Raw genomic sequence first — 24,951 nt, forward strand, 5'->3', positions numbered from 1 at the left:
AGCTGGGAAATTGACAGGACTTGAAAAAGCAAGTAAATGTGATTTCTGTTATAAATATATGATTCAAAAGGGTAGGAGAGTCTTAAACCTACCAGTTCTGTACACTGGGAGGTCATGGTAACCAGATGTTTATTTCACTAACTACAGGTAGTGTTTTCTTACGTATTCAGCAGGTTAATATAGTTTTATTTAACTAATTAATTTATTTTAAATTTTGGGTATCAGGATTTTTAATTGAAGTATATTGCTCTCCAGACCAAATTCGTAAGGAAAAATAATAATCAAATGCATGTCATTTACCGTTTCCTGCATGAAGAAATGTTAAGATGTAGGAATAACTAGGTAAATAAAATGTTAATCTATACAATTGCTTAAATAATCATGTAGTGAAACAGTATGGAATCAAACACAGGTTTCTGATGGGCTGAGGATTCTGCAGGCTATACTGTGCCCAATAGAACCGCAGATATATGCGTGGTGTTATAAGAGTCCCCAGTTTAGCCCTCGATTGTACGCCGTGTCATCTCCTAGAAAGCGAAATGAAATATCAATTTAATGTGAAGTCAGTCATTAGTTATCCGTCTGAAATTCATGCCTTAAATAATTTTGGTATAGATCTACCAACTCTGCTTAATGGTGTGAATAAGGATGTCAAAATTAGGATTGAATAGATTTGCTTTACGTGGCAAAAAGTCATTCCAGTTAAGGAGTGTGACTAATTAGTAAGGGTTTGCTGTGATGCTGCTCCTCATGCGTGATTCTCTTTCTGGCCCTGCTGAGCTGCAGCGTGAGGAGCAGCATCTCAGAGAGGCACCGGCCTTTGGCTGCTCAGTTGAGAATTAGTTATTTCCTTCCCACTGAAAAAGACCTGAGATTTGTTTTCATGGGGTAACTAGTTTTATTTTGATGGTGTCCCTGGGTAGGAGGAAACCTCAGTGCAGTGCCAGACCCCCGTAACATTCCTCTGGATCTTTTCTGGAATCGAACGTATGTTTCTGATCCTGAAATGGAGCAAGTTGTCATGCTGACGATGGTTGGAATGGACACAATGAAGAGTGCCGGGGACCTCCTTCACCAGATCCTTCTTCCTGGGGGCAATAACCCATCTCAGAGTGCAGGTGATCCCAGCTCTTGGGGAGGGCTGTAGAAGTTGGTCAGGAAAGTTTATCATGTCCAGCTATTTTTATCATAGTGGGAACGTTATGAAAAATGTGGTGAGAGGGGCCTCGGGAAAGAGGATAGGTTTCTTTGCCTGCCTACCTGCCTGAAGAATTTGTCATGGCTAGTTAGTCACGGGCAAGGCCACTTTTCATAATGCAAGCAGCTCAGGTAGGCATAATTTTCTTCAGAGAGTGTCAAATTAGTTCAAAAATAAGCTTAGGTTTCCTAAGCCTTTTATGTAATGCAGAGCATTGTGCCTCTCCCTGAGTACTGGGAGATAAAGCAGGTGTGTAATTAGGGCACAGCACCAAGAATTCAGAAGCCACAAACTCTGTTCTGTCCGCTGACATCCTTTGTGCTCAGAAGCAAGGCGCTTCGCGCTTCGTTTCCTCACATGCACGGGGAGGAATAATGACACTATCCCGGTGTTAAATGCTTACAAATGCATGAAGAGTGCTGTCAAGTGCTGAGCAGGATGGTGATTTTGTATAATTTCGTGGCACAGATTGCATCCAAGTGTAATAATACAGGAAGCGCGCTAACAAAAGGCACAAGTCCGGCATTCTGTCTCATACTCTGTTGTATCCTGCTCTCTTGGAACAATACAATGGAGTAAGTTCTGTATGACGGTAGGCGAGGAGGAGATTCTGGCTGACAGAAACTTCCAGCAACACGCACTCATGGATCGAGCCCCTAAATATCTTGTGACATTGGAAATAAGACTGCTTTACAAACGCAACAACGTTTAAACTACTTTAAAGACAAGGCAGCATTAAATTGTAGTTTATTACTATAATGAATATAGCTTAAAATGGAATGTTATGAGAGGTGGTAAAGGATCTATAATTACGGATTAGTCTGTGTCAAACCACATTGTTATTGGTGTATTCTCAGTGTTTCCCTTTCAGCTTTTCTCCATTAGCTGTGTTCTCCAATCAAATCATGGCACTTACTCTCTGTGACTCCCTGTTGATTTCCCAGATAGCCCATTTTTTGTTTTCGCTGTAATGTAGTTTCCTAGCACTTGTATCTTGTGGTTTTTCCCAGTATATTTCTATATCTGCATTACAGTCCATTTTGGATGCAACAGGGGGCGAAGTCAAAGCAGCTTTGAAACTTGTCTGGTTAAAAAAAAAAAAAAATCAATGTGAATTTAGAGCACTTGTCTCCAAAAGAAAACACAGCTTCTATGAAACGCATGCTGTCAACTGATGCTAAACAGGTTTCTCTTGACTTGCAGAAGGACCCGATTTGGGATTTGAGCTTCTAGGTCTCAAGTGGTTGCCCCACCTTGCTCCATGTCAGGCCAGAGAAATAACCCCTTTTGAGGCTGGCGATACTTCCTGGCGAAGGAGCCTTGAAATACTAATGTCAAACCCAGTCCTTGTGTGTGCGTTACGGGGGATCAATGCCTTCAAAGCTCTTGCAGATGCATTGAAGAGATTGACGCAATGCAGGGAGAATCTAAGCAAAAGTGGCAGTCTTCTACAGACAGTAATGGCCTTGACCCCAGAGGTGACATTTAGACAAGCCGCCTTTTTCTTCACAGAGACTGATTTTGTAACTGGTAAGACATGTTTTTACTGTTTTTAATGTCCTCAGGTATAAGGTGTTTGGGAATTTATTGGACAAAGGAATCCATTGCTATGGGTTTTTTTCAGGCATAGAAAAACTTAATAATTTGGGGTTAAATTCTCTGTTTAGCTGAATAATGATGGGGGTATCTTAAATCAGCAGGAGCTGGTTGAGGTCATCTGCAAGTTGGCCTGTTCATTTAATGGGGCTATGCATGCCCTGGTGCCCTTTCTGAAGATCTCAAGGTACTCCATAAATACTAAGTAGATATTTCAGCAGTTGGCAGGACCAGTAAATAATACTATGCGTTTTGTCTCTGTATAGAAGAGAAACTGGGAAACAGAGGCCAAGTTTTTTCCCCAACCTAAAAGTGGGCACCTAATTGTGATGCCTAACTGGTTGAGGCCGGCTGCCCCCACCTTGCCCCTGTACTCAGGGAGACAAAGAGACAAGAGCTGAAGAAAGCAGATTTCTTGAGAATTTCCTTTTATCCTAGAAGAGAAGGGAAGAGTTCATGAGGAATGGAGACCTTTGTTGTCAAAAGCTTCTCAGATGTCAGTGATATATGCTACCATTGATCTTTCGGCATAGGAAACGTGCTGTTTTCCTCCTGTAGCGAGAAATGTATAGCCATGCCTCCTCAAACTAAATCACTGTGCAGACTATGGTGTTATTGATATTGGATGGTTTGGAGCAGCGGAGTACGAGCTCCCGCTGTTTTCTTCTAATGTGAAATAATATTGGCATATTACCTCCGTTCTAGAGGAAGCCTGTCTCCTCACACCTAAAGATAAACAGTTCTAAGCCCGACAAGTTCTGATTATTCAGACGTGAAGATAAATCAAGATTGTGGTAATGCCGCGTATCAACTGAGGAGGAGTGACGCAGTTCCATGAGCACATTCACGCTTTGTAATTTATAGCTCTTCCCCTATCTTTTGGTGGGGAAGAAAAGTCCTTTGTTGTCAACGCAAACTTAGACGCTTGTGTCAAACGCACAGCGCTTGTGTAGTGCAGAGTATCAAATTGGCATTACTGAATAGAAAGAAGAAAATGTGGTGGTTTCAGGAAAAAGGCACTCATTTTAGTCTCACAAAAAGTTAGATTTGAGAGTGAACTACGTGGGTGTTTTATGTGAGACTGGAGAGCAAGAAGAGGAGGCCTTCATAAAAGAAGACATCAGACATGCCAAGTTAGCATATAGAACTATAAGAATTCATTTATTGCTGCCCTTCATTAAAGTTATCTTGAAACCAAAAGTCAGGATAAGAGGAAAGCAGAACTGTGAGATCAGTTTATTGAGGGAGGTTGTAATCACAGGGCCAGCCTTTCCCACAAAAGCCATTGTCAAGAGCAAAGGAGCATAGCTGAAGCATGACTTCTGCATCCTGTACTCTCTCTTTTATAAGGTCATTACATTTTTTCCTCCTGTTTTTGTTGTTGTGGGAGGAATGGAAGGGGTCTTTGTGCTAGAGAACAGCTCTGCGATATTTTGCAGCAAGTAAAACATCTGCCGTTTCCCCTGCTAAATAAAATTGCCTTTGTCACCCCCTGCCCCCTCAAACAGTGAAGGTCCCCCATCTGTGAATCTGTAAAAATACATCTCCTTCCTTTTCCAGATGCAGAACACCGCCCTGCTATGAAATATCTGCCACCGCTGGGCAAGAGGCCCAGGACTGAAGGTAAGGCGGGCCAGAAGTATGCACCAGTTGCCTCTTGGGTAAAACCAAATAATTTTATACTCTTCAAATAGAGCTTGAAGAAAGCTATAACTCTATGTCCTGTGTCAGAGTCATCAAAATGGTGTTGGTAAACCTTTGGTTGGACATCCTAATCCCAGGCAATTCGGAAGAAAAGGCCAGATGGGTCCACCTGGTACTAGGGGAAGGTGGTAGTATTGCCAGATCACCTTTCTTCTCCACAAATCTGTGCTATGCTGGGCTGGTGTGGAATGTAGGCTGGATGAGTAATTAATGGCAGCTCTTTAGTAGCCCTTTTCAGATGTAGATCTCAAAGAAGTTGAGTTTCGTTATGTTTTACAGAGGGGGCAATTGAAGCCTAAAGAGGTGAAATGTGTTGATCACCGTTTGCCCCACAGCTGAGCGACAGAAATCAGAGCAGAATGCCCATGTCCTCGGTCTCGGACAGGGGCTCTGTCCTTTGCATTACACTGCCACCCAGGTCACCACATGCTTCCAGATCCTAGAAGTTCTTTGAAATAATGCCAATTCTAATGAAAAAAAATGGTACTGTGAGGATGTGAGCTAAAAAGTTATGAGGCAGTGACCTCAGACCTTGTTCCACCTTATATATGTACTCTTATTATCCCAGAAAAAAATAGGAAAGACGTGGGAAGAGAAAAAGGTCTCATTCAAAGAAAATAACACTTTGGCTAGATACCTTCCAGATACATTGCTCTGGGAAGAAGAAATACATGGATTTCAGACAGCAATAAGTACAAAAGAATGGTAATGATTTTGTTTTGATAAACATTTTAGTTTTGTTTTACCTACCTTGCATGTCACACTGGTTAAACTTGCCAGTCACTATAAAAGGAAGTCCTTTATCAACCTAGTGCAAACTTCTCATTGCACCCCGGTCCTAGATAACTTCTGAATTCACATGTGCCTTGAAGTGCCTTAAATTTTCCTCGCCTCTCCAGGTCACTGCAGGTGGTACGTTAGACTGAAGAAAACATTTTTAGATAGGCTTTTGTCATAAGCCCCAATTCTTTTACACTGGACTCCTTTTACACTGCTCTGCTCTTACGAGGAACCGCTGAAGCGACTATTCCCGGCTCCTTGAGTCAGTGAGGCTCCTTCCTGTCAGTGAGGTTTTATCAGCAGAACTGGGGAAAGGACTGAGCAACAGATCTGGGCCCAGTAGGTGTGTAGTCAGAACATACAGCCCGTCTCTGCTTCCAAGGGCACAAGAGAGAACATTAAACAAAACACTGAGCTTCTAGGACTTACACTGAAGGCAAGGCAGCTTCTAACCTGACTGTGAAACAATGGGAGCGCAAAGGTAGCTTAAAAACTACCTTTAGCCACTCAGTCCCTGCCTAAAATACACAGATGTGGTGGACTGACCCTGGCTGGACGCCGGCTGCCCACCAAAGCCGCTCTAGCCCTCCTCCTCAGCTGGACAGGGGAGAGAAAATAAAATGAAAGGCTCGTGGGTAGAGGTAATGACAGGGAGAGATCGTCCACCACTTCCCATCCCAGGCAAAAGGGACCCAACTTGGGGAAATTTAATTTAATTTATTGCCAATCAAATCAGAGTAGGGTAATGAGAAATAAAAATGAATGTTAAAACACCTTTTCCCCACCCCTCCCATCTTCCCAGGCTCAACTTCATAGCAATGTCGGCTGCGTTATGTAGAGATGATGGCAACGTTTTCAAGTTTTTGTCCCAGAACATGCATACTGCTTACTCAAATCTATCTGCGTTTCTTGTTTAGTGGGGAAGAGCCAGAGATCCCATGCAGAATCCCTGTTTACCTACTTCCAAGCAGGTGAGAAGAGACCAAATGGAAAAATGTTGTTTTATAAGGACTTTGTGAAACTGACTTTTCTAAATTGACCAGCCAAAAATAAGCAAAAGGATTATACCAACTTTTTCCTGAGGCTTGAATACAGGCAGTGATATACATTCTCTTTTCTAAATGTGCCAGGAGATCTGATATTTGCTTCTCGTGAGTTTACACTTATTTTAAGCCACACACATCTAAAGTATTATATATAAATAGTACATAAAATAAACGGTATTGTGGTTCTGTCATACTATGAAATCAGAACCCATGTAACAATTTTTTTGGGGGAAAAACCATTGGAAGGGATCTGAAAACATTACAAAGCAGAAAAACGTAAAAGACCGGGCCATTTGGGCAAACCCAGAAAGCCCACTTAAGCAGTTGGAACTGGAGATGGAAATCAGGCGTGTTTGAGGGCTGCCAAACAGGCACCTCCGGTAATTCAGGATCAGTGGAGGCTGTTCCATTGATAGGCAGCAGGATTTTCTCTGGCACTTGTCACTTACAATCACCTGGAAGAGGAAACCAACTCTAGGTGGCAAGGTGTCCCACCTGCTTTCAACACTTGTCTTTGACCAGACAAAGGTGGCAAAATGACATAAGACAAATCCCTCCTGAGTGTCTAACGTAGATAAATAAGCAGCACGTAGTGCTTCACACAGCAGAAGAATGAGAATGTTTGCCCAGAAACACAGCAGATGGTGAGTAAAACGTCTCGAGGACAATGAACTTTTATGTAAGAGCGGAGAGTGGAGATTGCCATGCCGTGTGCGAGCAGCCCAGTGCATGCGAGCGGTTTGCTTCTGTGCTCGCAGGCTGTTGCTATGGCATTTAAACCTTTCCCTTCAAGAATGAGGTGAAGAAAAACAGCAGCTCTTGAAGAAGAGGGCTCCCTGCACGATAAGGGTTAAGTTTCCGTATCAAGTGGAGGGGGGCCAGAAATCTCGCTTTTTATTTTTGATCCCATATATCTCTGCTGTGATCAGCAGCGTGCGTCTTCCCATTTGAAAATTAACAGTATGCGTTAAATTATATGTAGCATTGTTGACGCTTCATTGCGTTGACATCTGTATAATTAGTAGTGGGGTGTACAGGAAACATAAAATGACATTTTATGTACACAAACAGATAATCACGAATCAATTTTAGCAGCCTGCAGAACTGTTACCTTGTGCTTCATGCTAATTGGGATGGTTGGGCACCAGCAGTTAACGGGTCCTAGCTGACTGGTTCCGACACCGCAGTTGCCAATAAATCTTCAAAGGATGTTATTAAGATAAAATCTTAACTGTATTCCTAGTAATAAGGTACTTTAGTGAAACTAATAATTTGAAAATGCTGTCATTTAAAAATGAAATTTATCTATTTTCTGCCTTTTAATGTATCTTGTAGCGTCACCCAGCAAAACTATTCTGCTCTGTTTTATCTTCTGTTCCTCGAAGAACACCGAGGGCTGCGCCTGGCTGGCACCTCTGCTGCCAGAGCTTTCTCAGGAGCAAAAAGTTTTTGCTGAACTTTCAATTCTAGTAAACACAATTCTAGTCCTAATAGGTTTATAGCATTAATTGGGACCTGTCATGCTCATCAGTGCCTCCCTGAAACGTAGCTTTAACAGAGATACAGAATGCTGAGAGATAAACTAAGAGGAATAAGAATTCAATAGCTGCCTTAAGGATTGTATCACATAATCGCTACAGTTCAAAAGAAAAATGTAAAAGGGAATATTTTATCTCACTTAAAACATTAATATATAATATAAAGGATCAAGTCTTATCCTACAGACCTGCCAGACAAACTTTTTGGACTCAGAGCAGATTTCTTGCAAAAAAAAAAAAAAAAAAGTCTACAAGCCTAGATTGTTTTAGATATATTTTTAAACTAAAAATGAAACAAACCAAAATTCTATATGCGTGGTTTTTTTTTTTTAATGGACTTTTCTTCAAATCTTTATGAACTTCGTGCCAGCTTTTACATAACCCTCTTCTACAGCTGTCCGTCCAGGCTAGTAAACAAATGTTGCTGTTATGTTTTACCTGGGTTTTTAGGAGCTTTGGGTTTCAGTAGTGTGCTTTGTTACAGGAGCCCAGATCCTTTGCACAGTGCTGCTGATCAAACCTGGTGCCTGGAGTCATAGTCTTGCAAGGATCCTCCGGAAACTTGACCTAGAAAAATTCCGTGTGGTGGGGATGAAACACATAAACCTGGAACCAGACGTTGCCTTAGGACTCCTTTCTTCTGAAGTGAAACAGGTTTGTTAAGAAACTGGCAGATCTGTGGCTACGCTTAGGTTTAGTGTGGGGAGATATGTTAGCTAGTGAATAATCCGTTCCTGAACAAAGACCAAAAATTCCCATCCGGGATTTCTGAGCTGTTGTTAGAAGTGAGCTATATAGAACAATCAGATCTGTAGTGGTATCAGACACAAAGAAAGCTGACGTGATGACGGTTTCTTTTATCGAGTGCCATGAAGAAGAAGACCTGGTTTCTCTAAAACAAAACTTTGGAGGATACGGGCAAGCCAGACCTCCCAGGAATCTGTTTAGTTGCTGATTTACGATGCTGACTGTTTAACTGCAAAACCGGTGTCCTCTCTTTCTTCCCAAGGTCATTCCAGGTAGGGCACATCTAAGGAGCGTACCACACCCCCTGCACGTGTGCCTGGTTTTCCTTCCACCTGGGAGCCAGGAAACATTCATCTGGGCGAACATTTCCCAGAATTGTCAGGGAATACATGCCTCTCGAGCCCTGTTACCTTTTATTATGTTACATATACATATATGTATTCAGGAGCCTGTAAAAATAACCTGCAAAGAGAGAATTGGGTTACTGTCATTTCTAATGCCTAACAGACAATAAAGAGGGTTCTTAAATCTTGGGGCGTTACAGGTTTTTGTTAGCTAAAAATATATTTGTGTTTCTGCTCTTTTATAGGAATTTATAGGAATATTTTTTTTTCCCCTGACCTTAAATATCCTGACATGAGTGTAAAGATATTGCAAAAGCCAGGAAACTGAAAAAATAATCCTTGCTATTTGATTGTTTTTCATGAAGAAATTTAACCAATTAACTTTAACAGAAAACAAGCCTTTATAAATCGATATTGCTCTTGGGGTTAAGTTGGGAGAGTTTATAGCACTCTCTCGTAGAAATTCTTAATAGAGTCTTCCAGAAGAAGAGAGGAACGTGCCAGGACAGTGCTCTAACATAACCATCAATCAGGAACTATTAATACGTTCTGCGTGATGGGAGAGCACAAGCATTTGGTTTATAAATATTTACAGACCAGTGGCAAGAGGGATACAGTGGTATTGGAGTTGATGGGGAAGTGCTTTCCAATATGGATTTTAATCATACAGTTAAATACAAAAATGCTTTATTGATCATCTGAAGCAGAAAACATTTTAAAAAAAATCCAAACGTCTACCTTGGGAAGTGACGTAGATAGAAGGGGGGAAAATTTGAAGAGAGGTTGTTTCATGAAAAATTCCTCTTGTTTTTGGAGTTCTCTAACGCACTAGAGCAGCTGTTGAGCAGTGATTTAGTTTCCTTGAAGAGCTGGCGACTAATGAGTTTAAAAATTACAGGCTATTGGGGTTTTGTTCATGGAAAAAAAAATATCAGGTTTTGAAAGTGAGAAAGCAGAGATAATAGACTGCCTTTGGCAAGGGGGAATGGACGGTGGGAAATGCTTTCTGCTGTACAGGGGCTCCTTCTCGTTTTTTAGAACACGTCTGAGAGTCTTTCACTCCTGAGGGCTGAAAAAGGCTTGAGCTCCCAAGATAAGTAGGTAGGTTTTCAAAAAGCCTCAGCGTGCTTCAGGGACTGGGTTATTCTGAAAATCTGGCTTGTGAGCGTGACAATGGCAGCTGGTGGAGGCACAACTATTTTTTCACAGCTGAATTTCACATCAAGCATTTGAATTGGAGCGAAGTTCCTTGTTGATCTGTTTCTCAGTTTAGGGGACCACAGGATACAGCGCTGTCTTTAAAATGTCTCTTAATATGGGGGCAAATTGCTGAAATTTAGCATCTCCTTTTGAAGAAGATGGAGCCAGCGTGTCTGACCCCCCTTGAAGTCCCATCCACGGCTTTTTATCCGCCTCCTCCTCACCTGGACACTGATCCAAAATCCGTCTCCAAAAATCTCTAGAAAACTCTCACGTGCTCTTGTGACGTGCCAGTTTTGTGTACGTAGTACTTGACAGCAGATTTGGGATTTAGCTGGTAGCAAGACTACCTAGTATCTCCTTCCTCTTTCAAATGTATTATTTACGTGCACCTTGACAAATAGCCTCAGCAATGTGGTTTCAGACACATGATTGTTTTTCAACTTAAATACAAAACACCCAGCTTCTAAGTAGCTTTTGGCCTTTGGCATACAATAAATAAGGGGTTGCTCTGCTGTTTGCTGAGGTTATCTAATCGCAGAAGCCGTGTTAATACTTCTTATCTGAAGTCTAATAATTTAAAAAAAAAAAAAAAAGCAAAGGCCAGGTAAATAGAGCCGACATAGTCTTCTCAGCTTAGTGTGATCAGACTGTGGGAAGTGACCGCTCCCGGAGGGAGTTCTGTCCTATATCTCCTTTCTGCGCTTATCCAGCGGATTCAGTCCTGCAGAGATTCGCAGTTTTGGCTGTTTGCAAAAAAGCCTGATTTTTACAGTGGGACGTGATCATTCTGTTCGGGATTACCTGATAGGATTGCCTGCAGTAGCAGGTCACTGGACTTAATAACTTGATGGATTCCCTCCAGTCATATCTTGTGATTCTGACGGTGGAGGCAGAAGGACGATTTTGCTGCTTTTTAATCCCGTTAGTCCTCCGGAGCCAGCGCACAGCTGGATCTTCCTCTCCGTGTTGCATCACCAAAATTGCTCACTGAAATTGCACTCAGCTGCACATGTGTGATCTCGCCGCAGCTGCTTGGGTATCAGCAAGGACGCCGTTTGAAGACGGTGCGGCGGCAGGATGTAAATAAAGGCATCATTTGGCTGGCAGAGCCTGGAGCGGATGTGAGGATCTATCCAAAGGAAAGAAGTCACCTTGACTCACTGACGCTGTCGGTAGCAATTAGAAACAACGTCGTCTTTAACCCACAGTCTGCAGCGAACCACTGGAAGACAAGAAACAGGGACAGAAGAGCTCTGTTATGTGGATCTAAAAGCACTGTTTAGAAGATCTAGAACAAAATAATTGCATTTATTCTGGTCTGTTTAACAGAAACTGTGTCTTTCAACATTTTCCTTTTGCGGATGTTTGACGTGAATGAATGTTGATATGTTATGTCCAGTCCTTTAGAACGTTTTCATGAAGTCATCACCACTGTTTTTCAGCTCCTAGTGAGAAGGCCCTTAGGGAAGTGAATTCTAGGCGCATTTTTTTGAACTAACAAAAATTTTCAAGCAAAGAGAGCTTATTTTGTATTATACAGAACTGGACGAATGTCAGAATTTTGCAGTATGTTATGCCATGCTGAAACTCTTCATCCTCATCTAAATAGAGCTCTTCTCACAGGTGATGTGAGTGACATCCCCGAGTTTCCTGTGCCCTCTGTTTCCACGGGGCGGGAGGTTTGACAAATATCACAATTTGTATCAAAATCCCTTCCGTAACTAACCATTTTCAGAATCGGGGGGGGCTTCCTCGTGGATCATTTTTGCATTTTCAAATACAGGGGAGAATATCAGGATAGAGCCCGTGGTTTTCCATTTATAACCTACTTCTTAGAAATGCAGTTTCGGAGGAATGCAGGTGAGGAGATTTGGGTCAAAGTCAGTGAATGAATGGTTTCATATGATAGAAAAGCAAAAGAGGCCTTGAAGTATTTTATCTCCGTATTTTTAAATGAAATGATGGGATTTTCTTTTGGAAATGTTTTATCTAGCGAATTGCCATATGCTGGTGCTTTTAGAAGATAAAAAAAAAAAATTGAGAAATTAAAACCTTTAGGGGGCTGACTGATGTGATTCAGCTGAATTTTACCCCTTCTTTTCATTTCCTCCAAAACAGAAGGGGAAAAAAAAAATAAATAACCATGGGTTGGTTCAATCAGCGAGCTGAAAATACCGTTGTTTGTAAGCTGTACAGACCGTCCAGCGCTGGTGTGGAGCTTCTCGGCTGTTTCCGTGCCGTGGAGCACAGGGAGGCCGAGCCAGGTGCTCCTACTGCTTTCTGAAGACGAAGGGGGCAGGAGGAGGCAGCCTGCAGCTGCTATGGGCACCCTGACCTCAGGCTCAGTGGAGACTTCTCCAACAAGGCTGGCTTTCTAAGCTTTTGCTTAATTAAAACAGGCAACGAGGCTTTGAGTGCTCTGCTGCCCCTTGGTAGCCTTTTGCCCCAGGCACTTGCTGCCTTTCCCCATGCTTTTCAATCCTTATGTCTGTCTCCAGCCTACAGATTGGACTCTTCTCACCGGCGCAGTGGTTGCTAGTTATTGTTGCTGTTCATTCTTAGTTAAAATAAAGATCCCAGGGTGCTGTGACCTGCACAGCTACAAGAGGAACATCTCTGCTCAGTAGCTGTCATGGGCTTAACTGACAACACTTGGAAAAGAAGCAAAAGTAGAGAAATTTGTGATGGAATCAATGCGTCGGTGGCAAAGCGAGCTGTCTTTTTTCAGCCCCTGCCAAGTGCCCTGTCCTGAGCCTCCTTGTTTTAAGCTCGCTATTTCTGTAATCCTCATACTAACTAGCGTATGAAATTCTACCACCCTCTGGTTGAAGCGGGGCTGTAGCAGCAGGGTGGGTGTGGGGGGCCTCTGCCTTTTGTGAATTCAAAAAGGAAAGTTCTGGTATTTGTAATCCGTCATTTAATTCTTCTGCGGATATAAAATGTGTGGCTCCCTGTCCCAGAGCATTTATGACCCTGTTGATACTGCTAATGCCTGTTGGTTTCACCCTATCCATGTGTCATGCTGAAGGTACTGTGAAAAGGGCGTTGCATGAATCGAAAGTTCAGCAGTAGACAAGTCAACTGCAGAGAGGCAATTCGGTTTTGTCCTTACCCCCCCAAAAATGAATTCTGTACAGATATGCAGAACAAGACACAGCACAAGGCTTTTCTGTCTTTTAGAAATAGGATTTTGTTTTCCTTCTTAGTAAAAGAATTTAGGAAACTACTGCTAAAGTTGTTTGTATGTGTAAAAACTACCACTGGCTGGTCTATGACCATGGGGACCAAAACCACGAGCTGCTATGGCGTAAGCTCAGTGCTTAACTTTTTCTTCAGCTCAGGGTGGGAACTAGACCTCCCGTTACCTGCTGGATGGCACAACAAATACTGGCGTGGTGGCAATGGTACATACTCTGGAAGCTCCGCCTGCAGAGATCACGTATATTACAAAGAGGAGAGGAAGCAAGGAGTAACGGCAGACCTGTTTGCTTCAAACAGGGATGGGTCTAACCGAAGGAAATCTGGGATATACCCAGCGCTCACTAATGCTATTCATTTTAATTTGTTGTATCTCTGTTATTTCTTTTCAGGATCCTGCTGTTTTAGAAGCTCATTGTACCTACCTTACCTCAGGCACCGCTCTCGTGCTGTGTCTTCAGAGGCCAAATGCTGTGAAGAAGCTGATAGATTTACTGGGGCCAGAGGATCCTAAACTAGCCCAAGCACAAGATCCATTCCTCTGGAGGGCTCAGTATGGTATCAGCACAGTCCAAAATGGATTTTATGGTATGTTTTTCTAAAAGAAAAGTCTGAAGGCTCAGATGTTCTAATGAAAAAATATATTATGTACTGTTACCTCCTGCATTTTCAATACAGATCTAGCCTTGGCAGGCAGTAGAGACCATTATTCCCTAGAAAGCTTTCATTGTTTTCTTGGTGGCTGAGCTGAGTATGTCTCAGGCTATGAAATATTCTCCCAGAAGATATATTTAAAAAAAGGTTTCTTCCCAGAAGAGCCCTAGATCTGTCTTCCATCAGAACAGATTTCCTTTGATCTCTTCACTGCTTGGTCATTTTGTACTTTTAGCTTGGTTATTTTGTAATTATCCCCAAGCACCCATCTGTCTTCTATCTGCTTGTGAGTCCCTTCCTGATAACTTCATAGCCCATTGGCCAACTGCAACCAGATTTCACAGCGGGATAAAAGACTCCACGATACTGAGTTCCTGTAACATCTCAAAACGTTAATGACTGGCTAGAGAGAAGTGATCAAAAATTGCTGTCACTGAGGAAAGCAGGTAAACTCGGCTGTTTTCCATTTGGAGAGGCTCTTGCCAGCTGGCATATCAGCGGAGGTGCACCAGCTAGTCAGCATCCCCGGTGTGCTGAACCAGTCCCAGCTCATCTGCCAGGATGTGGCAGTGTGTAGGGTGGGTGGGATGGGAGATAGCCGAGGGTGTGGGTGAACGATGGGAAAATGGGAAGCATTGCTGGAGAGACTGGCCTGCAGACAACTGAGGGTGTTGCTGGAGGAGGCCTAGGCTATTGCCACAAGGTGGGAAGGATATAAGTCAAAAATTCATGAGGAATTAAACATCATTAGTTCACTGCCCGTGAATAGTGTTTTTCCTCAGCGTGGTACTGATTGTGCTGTGTGTAGTTAAGGGAATATGAAAATAATAAAAGCAATAGTTTCTATAGACACAGGTGAGCTAGCAGGCACTGTATGCCTTCAGGTTCCAGAAGACCTTTCCTGTCAAGATCCATCGGATTATTTGTCTCTTTCTATTGTATTCTGTGCTGTCAAATCACTCCCTCTTTTCATCTATATCGAGTGGTCTTCTGAGGAGAACTGATAGGCGATGAAGCAGCCACCATGTAGAATTTGGCGAAGAGAATCAGCCTCTTGATGTAGAATCTTTTTTTATCAGATACCATCATAACCCTTAGGACCAAGACTAAACTGAGAGAGATCTCTCACTGTGATTACTCACAGCATCTCCTTCGTGGGAGTGACGGAAGGGCAGGATCTACCTACACAAAAGAAATGGTCCGGGCTCTTCAGCCAATACTTTTCCACTGTCAGCCTCTGCTTCTTTTGCTCTCAAGATTAATGGATTGTGTATCCAGGTTACCTTGAGAATGAGAACTCATCACTCGTGGCTAACAATGGGTAAAATATACCCAAAAGTTAAGATACCCATGCTACAGTTAGAGCATCCCTAGCATGACTAGCCCCTCGCTGCTGTGCCAGGGATGTGTCTGTCAATAAGTAAAGGAGTGTTCATAACCTCTGTGCACCTCCAAGAGCTTGTCCTCCAGTAAGGGTGAGACACTTACCTACAAGTTAAGGAGGAAGAGCTTAATCATAGCATGAGTAATTGTTTGGGGGACTGTGGAAGACCCTCTTCCTTCCCTAGGAGGAAATACCAAGTTTACTCAGTTTTGCTCCAGCTAAGGAAGATTTCTAGTTAATGGCATCCTGCTGAAGCAGAGCAAACCCTAGCTGTGTGTTTCCTTCCAAAGCGACTGGGGAAATTCAAGGAAGACCAGATCAGGACTTTCAAGTAAGATAAAGACCAGGTTCCAGTGATACAGTTGAACCAAAAAATGCAGTTTTAATACTCCGAGGCTCAGCTACAGATGTAAACCTGCGCTCCTCTTGTTTCTTCTGGGTCTTATGAAGTCATTGTATAGTGCTTTATCTTGAGCCCAGAGAGCTCTTACGCATGCATTTTATACAGTCCTATATCTAGAGCAAAGTGAGAGTAAAATGTTGCGAGTTTTGGGAGCATTTGTGTCCTCTGTAATGGCATCGATGATTTAAACAAGATTTGACATAGAGGCACATAAAGGATCCAGCACAACTTATACACTGGTGACTTATGCAATCTTGGGATCGTAAAGTACTGCGTTAAGGACTCTGGCTATACAATGCCTAGAATTATGAAGTTCAAACAGGGCTGAGTGCTCGAAGAGCAGTAAGACATGATTCAATGGGTAGCTTGCAAAGGTGGTAATATTTCAGAGGATAGTTGTGTTTTGTGTATTTGTATCCCAGAAGTATGGATCTGCGCCAGCACATTGACAATCCATCTGAATTCCAGTTATATAGAAATAGCTTTTCCTTCTCTAGCATTTTCCACCCACAGATCTCAAACCATTCTGAGTAATGCTTTATAACACTGTTGCTTTATAGGGAAATGTTCACATGTTAAGCCTGGAGGGACCTCTCAAGTCCCTGAGCTCAGTTAATTCTCTCACGGACAACCCCATCATATATTCCCCTTCATAAGCATCCACCCCAGTTGGATGGTCATTACAGAACTTCACTGCTCTGATTGCTAGAAATCTTCTTACGTTTTCAAACTTAAATATAGTCATGTACAGATTGTATCCATTTGTTCTTGTGCCAAGACCTGCACTTTAATTTTAAGTACTTCTTTTTTCTTCTCTGACCTTTTCCACCCTGATGCGTTTATCAGAAATCAGATTCCTTCTCAGCTTTGTGTCATGTTGGGTCAAACAAGCCCCAAGGTCTTTTAGTTTTAACTCCTCAGATGATTCTTCATTCCTTCTGTGATCCTTACATTCTTTCTCTGTACCTGTTCCAGTCTCAATTTACCTTTTGTGACTGCAGGTGAACAGAAAAATATACTGCTATCAGCAATGTCTCATGCTAATTGTGATTTCTGTTGTAAATCAGAGCCCCCAGCGTATTTGAGACGTAGATTATTGTTACTAAGCACAGGTTTTTGCCTAACTAGTAGCTCCTTCCCATTCAGTAAGACCAGCCTGATGTGCTCGAGAACAAGGGAACAACAATGAGGTACTGGAGCTGATATTGAAGAGTTTCACGGGCGCCTTAACACAATTCCCTTGCCTATACTGTTAGGAAATAGAAGGAGCCTTGTTTACATGAAGAACAAGCTGAGCGATAATAGGACAGAATCAAAATACCAAGAAGGCAATGGAAGTATTCTAAATATAATGGTTTTAAATGTTTGCTATTACTGTACAGAACAGCTGGCCTTTAAAGCAATTACTTCAGTAAGTTGCACATCATCAATCTCTCAGAAAGATGAGTGTGAGTCTAGAGAATGTTTAATTCATGGCCTGAGAGAATCTTCTCATTGTATTTATCTCTCAGGCTCCAAATCCTATCAAATAGCTGTCCGGGATATGAAGCTGTTTTTCCCAGAAGGGCTGTGCTGTGCTGAGTGTCAGACGTTAGAGGAGGAAGAGGTAGGATTCTGCCCTTTCCTGAGAAGTATCCTGCTGTGCCAGAGCAATGGCTTTGGCCCCACTATCCCATCACGTCTTTCCTATTATGCTTTAGATAATGCTTGCTTTTTTTTTTTTTTTCTTCTGTGTTTCACCAGCTGCCAAGTTTTCCCTTCTCCTGTGGATGTTCCTGCCACAATGTGCTAGCTTTCTGTTGACCCAGAGAGTCTTAGTGGAAAAGTGCTCTTTCAGATATGTTTGTTCAGTAACCTGTAAATTCAAGAGGGCTCAGGGCTCATACTTTAGGGGCAAAGTTCCCAGATAGAGCCAACATCGCTTTGGAAGCAGGTCACTGGGAGGGACAGCGACATTGTCCATGATTGCTGAGACACAGTCGGCCCAGAGGCTGGTTGTTTGTTTTTTGGTTTTTTTTTTAACCAGCTTTTCTCGTGTAGCGTTCAGGAATGGTGATGAAGTGGGATGGCTGATAATGTCACTCGCTGGTTGCTGAGCGTCTCCCACAGAGTCTGTGTACATCCACGCGCGCACAGCGTGGAGCGCTGCCCTATGTGTGTGACAAGGGTGTTGTCCCTTGTGCCCTGCCAGCAGAGGTACCAGTCCACAGCAATGAAAAGAGCGGGGCTGTCCTGCGTAAGACACCTTGTGCTATAAAGTATGGGCAGTTTCTAGAGCTGCTGGGTGCTTGCATCCTTCTCTGCCCACAGGCAGAGGCATAAAGACTCATATTCTTGCTTCTTGGCTTGTATTGTAGGCAGTGCTGAGAAGCCTACCAGTACTGGTGTGACCTGTTCCGGCTCATCTGGCCCTTCACGCTATGTAGCTGCTGGTCTCCCATTCAAACCACTGCAATTTGCTAATGGATAAAATGAAACAATAAGTCTTTCCTGTTCAACTAGCTCTGTATGTCATTTCTGGAAGGGTTCAAGGACAAGGTGGATGGGGTTTTGAGCAACCTGGTCTAATGGGAGGTGTCCCTGCCCAGGGCAGGGGGGTTGGAACAAGATGATCTTTAAGGTCCCTTCCAATCCAAACCATTCTGTGATTCTACTCTGATCATTTTCCTCTCAAAATCAGAGTTTGAAATGGTTGGTTCATGCACAATGAAGGGATGGAAATTTTTGAGCCTTGCTATATCCACATGGCACAGAGGTGACCCAGCTGAGTTAGTCCGAGGAGATTAGCTCTGGAACTGGAAGCAGCTGGCCACATCTGTAATATGCTTTACTAATGTGGATGCCCTCCCTCTGCAACTCAGTTCAGAGCATTGTGACAGCGCTGAGCTGGGATGTGGGGATGTGCTGGTTCATTCAGAGGCAGAAGGGACCCACCAGTCCTTGAGTTTCTGGCCTTGAACAGCTGGGAGCGGAGACTTTAGAAAGATATTCTGGTTGTAGGACCTTTAAAAGGATGACAAGATGCCATGCTGAATTAAACCTCCATAAAAAAAAGAATGCATGCAAAATGTTCTTGTATCTCTAGCCAAGCAGGTGTTTTCTAGGCTGGCAATTACAGCAGTACACAACAGCAACAAAAGCTTCACAGCTTTCATGAATCAATGCTGAAGAAGTGTTATCCTGCCTGATTAGGTCATGGTGTTCACATGACTTGCTTCTCTCTCTCCTTCTCTTCCCTCCCGCAGATCTATAACCTGAAACGTGACCCCATAGTGACTTTGGAAATCAACAAGCCGCGCAAGATCATAAAACATGAAACGGGAGGGCAACTCAATTTACTGGGCTCTGAGCAACCATGCAGTCTTGGTAAGGATATGCATAACTCTCGTTATAGATTGAGACTGTTATTGATTAATTGGACAGCAAGACAAACCATCTGGTGGCGGCAAGATTTGGTATTGATGTCCTCTCAGAAGGGAGAGAGAACTCTGAGCTGCAAAGAACAGCTCCAGTGGAGTCCATCCGTTTAACTGTTTGCCTGCCAGGCCTTTCCACTGCCAGCGCTTTTGGGGGGGTTAAAGATAGGGCTGTTCGGAAGTGCCGGCCTCAGCACCAGCAGAAGAACGAGCATTGGTAACGCAGCCGGTGTAAGCAACGGTCCGCATTTCCCTGCTGAACTTTTACAATGTATTTCAACACCCACCTGGCTGCGGTGGTTTGTGCATCCATTCACAGCCTGCCACAGGAGAGGCCAAGACACTGTAGTGATGGGCGATTGTGAGACGTTTTGTTCTGTGAGTAAATAAACGAGTTTATGCAGGGAGTGCTTTTGGCAGTGTGGCCACCTAACTCTTGGGAACTGGACTGAGAGCTCATTCAGTTCCCACTAGCTGCTGAAGAGCTGCCAGCTCAAAATAACTTCCAGTTATCGCTGGTCTGAATTTGATTTGAAGTCAAAGCTTCAGCAAGCCCGTCAGTTCCCCCGGATGCCTGCAGTTTCTCTGGGCCATTTCTGTTGATTTTACTCGATAGGCATGTGAACAACACAGGCTGTGATGCAGCACCATTGGTGCCAGGAGCCGTAACTAACACGCGGGGATGTTCCTGTGGTAGGGTACTGTGGATTGATACCAAGCCGTTATAAACAAGCCGTAAAGCGTCCCTGTGGTGTTCACTGGTGAGCAGATGTGGTTGGAACTGGGTCATTCTCATTCCTGCGGCTTCAGTTCTGATGTGACTGGCAAGCAGGAGGGTGGGCAGCCGAGAAAATGTTCCTGCGCTACACCTGATTGCTGTTGTTAATGCCAGCAATAAAACCACAGGGTTGTTGTGGATGGGCAGAATGGTGTGATAAAAATGTAAGAGAATTACAGGTTATCGCCTCCCACCTTAAACTCTTACTGACACAGGACTTTTGGCATTGACCACATACCAGCAGGTGCACGAGACAGCACACATATGAGTGCAAGGAGGGTGGTGGTTAAGTCAAGGCCTTCGCCTTGTCACCGAGTCACCTTGGCACCAAGTCACTTTTGTGTAGGGGTCTCTGAAGGAGGATTTTTCCCAAGGTAATTAATTATCAATGAATTCTTTCCACTGTCTTATGTTGGCTTTGGGCTATGCCCTACGCCTGCTTCATGATCATTACAAAACTCACAAATCCTCAGGCAAGCTCCTTTTCTTCCGTTGCGCACTCATACCTCAGAGACTGACTGCATGAAGGTTTAAGACTTAACTGGTGCCTGTGGTAAGGGGTGAGGCCTATCTTGTAACACTACTGACATTCCCAAGCTGTTGTATGAGTCCCGAAACAAGGGCTTGGCAGCTGTGTGTATGTAACAGCACCTTTTTGGAGATGACCAGGTTGTCCAGCATGTAGCTGTCTGACCTTCTCCTCTGGGCAGCTGCAGAGAAGTGACCGCTTCGTTGTGTTTCTGGTGGGGTATGTCAGCTCAAGCTGTGTTGAGTGCACAACGCTGCAGTGAGAGGAGACTTGCAGGTGTTCCCGGTCCAAAATATCCTGGGTTGCTATTGCTGACAGGCAGGGTATTTTCCCCCATCAACTTAGTGCATGATGGGAAAAGACCAGGCCTGTAGCACTGGTCTGCTGTGACTGAAGCACTTCTTAATTATCAGAAGAGATTGCAGAAAATACAATAAAATAGCTTGTTGTGAAGAGAGCAGAGGTATTCCGCAAGCTTTGTGCAGCCCGGTGTTAGGAGCAAATCTCAAAATGTGTGTCCCCGATTTCCTGCTGCACGAGGATCCCTTTGCTTTGAAGATGTTTAAGCAGAGTAAAAAGGAAACCAGTGTACATCCCTGATGTGTTTGTGTCTCAGAAAATGTATTTCAAAGAGTTACTGTCCTGGAAAAGCAACTACACGTGATCTCCGAACTGTCAGGCACAATATAGTAAACGCCTCCAGCAAGCCTGACAGATCATTCACTTTACGGTCTCATCTTGAACACTAGAGGTAGCTCTTGCACACAAAGAAATCTCTCCTTTCAGCAAATAATTATCACAAAGCTGCTGCCTAATGGACAGACAGATTTATCATGAGGAAAATATGAAATACATTAAGTCTTATGTATGCTGATGAGAATTACATTTTGGATTATAAAAGCGGCTGGATTAACAGATTTCTTTGCTTGGAAGAAATTAAACGGAATAGCGTCTCCTGTAGCAAAGCAGCAGTTGTCCTTGTCTGACTCCTGAAATGGGGTCACTACTGCTGTCTTGTGATCTCCAGATATGTACGTGTAGGCATACAGCAGTTTGACAGTTCAGGATGAGCAATCGCATCTGTGAACATCCCAAACGATGTAACGATGCCCAAGTGCCCCTGATCTTCCAGTTTACTTGTCTGTGGCAGGGAAGAATTAGTGAGAGGGTAAATAGTTGGGGAGGGGTAGGTATAAAACAAGCATCTGTTGTGTTGTGATCTTTTCCCATCAGGTCAGTCATTGCTTGATAACCTCTGCCAAACCACTTGCCTGGTATTGCCTGGGATAATTCTTCAGGGTTCAGAGCACCCACCCTATGTCGAACTGCTTGATCAGCTTATTGGCAAAGATTTCACGGTGACCGGAGTACGCCTCACCGTCCTGGACGCACCACAAGCTCGCTGCATCTCTGAGATACTAAGCAGGGCAAAGTGCAGTGTTGCAGCAAAGGTATGAAACAGCTGGAGTTGTGCTTTGCTTCCTTCGCGCAGAAGAAGAGCCTTTTAATGCCCGCGCTGTGCTAAGATATCTAGGCTAGCTCTGAGCAAACTTGCTTTGGTAGCAGTATTAGCACAGCACTGCATCTGAGCTCTAATACCACTGGTAAGTAATGTGGGCCACGTGCCTTGCTAGCTAGTCCCGACCTCGTGTTCCTGTACCTGCGCTAGCTCACTGCCACCTAACCTTGACATCGCTGTGTGCACGTATCCTTAACGTGAACGGCACATCCCCGTTAAACGTTTCATTCCATTCACCTATCAGTGCGCTGTTGCCGCTATTGTATATGTTCTGCTGCTGTATCCTGTCTTGGTTTTCCATATAAACACAATTTCTGTTTCCCTTTCTCTAATCGCACCCCGTTAATCCTCTTCTACGGTGCTAAATAACCCTTCCACTTTTTGGACTGTGCCCTGGAGTCCTCAGCAGAGATTTCATTTTGCTTCTCGTTTCGTTGGTGCTGACAGCTCAAGCCGCAGTCCGGCATGGGGTTTGAGCAAGTGCTCACCGGGCTTAAGCATGAGATGTGCCTGTGGGGTGAGCGGATACACTGATTTACACCAGCAAAGTATCTGGCCCAGGCTGTTTTCCTCTTTGCACTTGGTGTAGGAGAAGCCCACCATTTCGGGAGCCTTACTAGGGCAAAGCAGTAAGGTACAATGTGGGGGGAAAAAAAAAACAACAGTGCTGTCAGGAGCACAGAGTAAACAAGGGGGGAAACTGCTTATACTGGAAGTAGCAATCAACAAAGGGCTGTCAGAGACACACAGCAGTGCCTCTGAAAAAAGGCAAACATTTGTGCTTCCAGCCTTTCGGTTATAAGAGTCTTAAGTAATAAGAACAGGTAAGATCTTTTCAGGTTGTGATTTTTTTAAACTGACAGCATCCCTTTGAAGTACATCTGTATAGAATAGCAATTACATCTAGCATCCAATTAGACTAAGCACTACTTTTTTCTCCTGTGCTTCCCCTGAGGATGCCATCCCTCTGCACAGGGGAATGTGCACAGCTCTCTAGGGAGGACAAAGCGAATCAGCGTGTGGGAAGGAGAGCCATGGCAGCGGCACTGCTCTCCTGGCAATGGAAACACTTCCTCCTGTCAGAGATGAATTACTCTGGGCAGAGCTGGAATGTTTCCAGAAGGGTCTGGCACTGCTGAGCCAAAGGTGAAATGAACATTACAGTTTTTGCTTTTCCTTGCCAGAAGGAAGATGGGCTCCTTCAAGCAATAAGTGTTTCTGCTGCGATATCTCAACACTCACCGTTATCTCCCTATTCCTGCTTCCAGCAGACTTAGTGACTGAATAACACACCTAAGTAACCTGCTTATTTTCCCTCTGAGAGAAGGGAACGGGAATAATAGTATGCCGTAGGAGTGGGATAACTAACAGTTCAGACACGATACTCTTTCAACTTGAAAGAGTCTGTTGCTTTGTGACTTTCATCCCCTCACGCAGCACACAGGCAGTCCTCTGTGCTGTCAGCGGCTCATCAGCGAGGCTTACGGCCCCATTTCAGTGGCTAGCAACACCAAAGCTCCCTTCTTCCCTCTCTTGCAGTGTTCCCTCTTAATGGATGGTTTGTGTCTGGTGCTGGCAGCGCAGCGAGACAACGCGGTCGTTTGCTTCGACTCCCTGCTGGACAGGTAAGTGGGGACAACGCGGCTTTAACAGCAGTCTCAACCCCCTGCTAGAGAGCTTGTGATCTGAAGGAGCGCAGCTGACTTCCTTCTCTGTAATTCCCTTCCAGTTCAGGCTCCCATGAGGTCAGGTGCCACTCAAAGCCAGCCGGTTCTTCAGAAGTTGTTTTGTTGTTAATGGGTCGATAGCTCAGCATTCCCCAGTTTCAAACTCATGTGTCCTACACTCAGGACCTTAAATAGTGAGTTGTGTTGTTTGTTTAAGGACTTGGAGTGCCTGCGAGGCTTGGCGGCGTGGTTCCACAAATACCAGGGAATTTTCTGAAATAAGGGCTCACATTGGGAATAGACCTGCTGGATCAACAAAATTCCTAGGAGAAATATCTTAGCAGTTTCCATAGTTTGCTATGGAAAAAAGTTACTTAAAATAAACACCAGAGAGCAAAATCAAAAATCCGCCTCTTAAATAAATCACCAGAAATGCTGGGTAGAGGATTTATAAGCCTGGTAATACAAACAGAACCCCTCTACAGGGACTGATTAGTGAAATAGAATGATTATCAGGCCAATTAACCCACTGTCCCCCAGAGGGAAAGTTTCCTTGCACAGGGGCTGGTGTTTGGCAACGCGTTGTGTAGTTCATGCACATGGTTTCCTCTGGGAAAGGAAGCCAAGAGTCTTTTTTTTTTTTTTTTTTCCCTGACACATTGGGTGCAGAGCAGTCCGGCAGCCACACGGATAAGGCTGTCGTGACTTTGGCAGGACCATCTGGAGGACTTGCAGATAACGCTGTCAAGGGGACAGGAGTAAGGAATTCGGGGATGCTGGGGTTTACAAGCGTCAAGGAGATCAAATGCGAACATCCAAGTTGGTAGACACCTGGGAGTTCTCGTACTTTGATGAAACGTTACGGTGCTCAGTCACAAGGCCACACCTGGGAAGAATAGTTGGAACAAATGTCATTGGTAATTTTTTAAAAAAATTTTAGGCTAATGACAAAATTTAGACATGGTTCCTATTCATTTAAAATCACACCCTTGGGATCCACATCTCAAACCTCTCACCCAGCAAGGCACAGCACCAAGGGGAAGCAGAGAGCAAGTTACCCAAGACCTTTCTAGTGAGTTTTCTCCTGCTCTTTCCCTGGTTTACAGGAAAAAAGTGAGCTGTTGGGAATCCCGGAGATCAGTGCTGAAGGCAGTTCTGGGAGAGTGGCTGGTAGCAGAGCTGGCAGCCAATACAAGATCCCCCACCTCTTTATTTTCCTCAGGTTTTTGCTCATCGGAGTCATGAGT

At 43.9% G+C, this 24,951-nt stretch overlaps 1 protein-coding gene across 7 annotated transcripts in view; it reads left to right on the top strand.

The window, feature by feature from the left end:
* DNAAF8 (dynein axonemal assembly factor 8) overlaps positions 1 to 24,951 on the top strand; it is a 96,519-nt gene that overhangs the window by 65,403 nt on the left and 6,165 nt on the right. For 4 of the 7 annotated variants that reach the window (XM_074598301.1, XM_074598304.1, XM_074598305.1 and 1 more), the window contains 10 exons: positions 924 to 1,118; positions 2,402 to 2,728; positions 4,355 to 4,417; positions 6,196 to 6,249; positions 8,347 to 8,516; positions 13,747 to 13,942; positions 17,307 to 17,401; positions 19,041 to 19,161; positions 21,752 to 21,969; positions 23,577 to 23,662. In XM_074598301.1, coding sequence (XP_074454402.1) covers positions 924 to 1,118; positions 2,402 to 2,728; positions 4,355 to 4,417; positions 6,196 to 6,249; positions 8,347 to 8,516; positions 13,747 to 13,942; positions 17,307 to 17,401; positions 19,041 to 19,161; positions 21,752 to 21,969; positions 23,577 to 23,662 — 1,525 coding nt within the window. Of the gene's footprint in view, positions 1 to 923; positions 1,119 to 2,401; positions 2,729 to 4,354; positions 4,418 to 6,195; positions 6,250 to 8,346; positions 8,517 to 13,746; positions 13,943 to 17,306; positions 17,694 to 19,040; positions 19,162 to 21,751; positions 21,970 to 23,576; positions 23,663 to 24,951 lie in introns of those variants that run through there. The other 3 variants (XR_012588796.1, XM_074598302.1, XM_074598306.1) reach the window with 3 other exon arrangements.

This window comes from Larus michahellis, chromosome 8 (genome assembly GCF_964199755.1).
Source record: "Larus michahellis chromosome 8, bLarMic1.1, whole genome shotgun sequence".
Lineage (NCBI taxonomy): Eukaryota > Metazoa > Chordata > Aves > Charadriiformes > Laridae > Larus > Larus michahellis.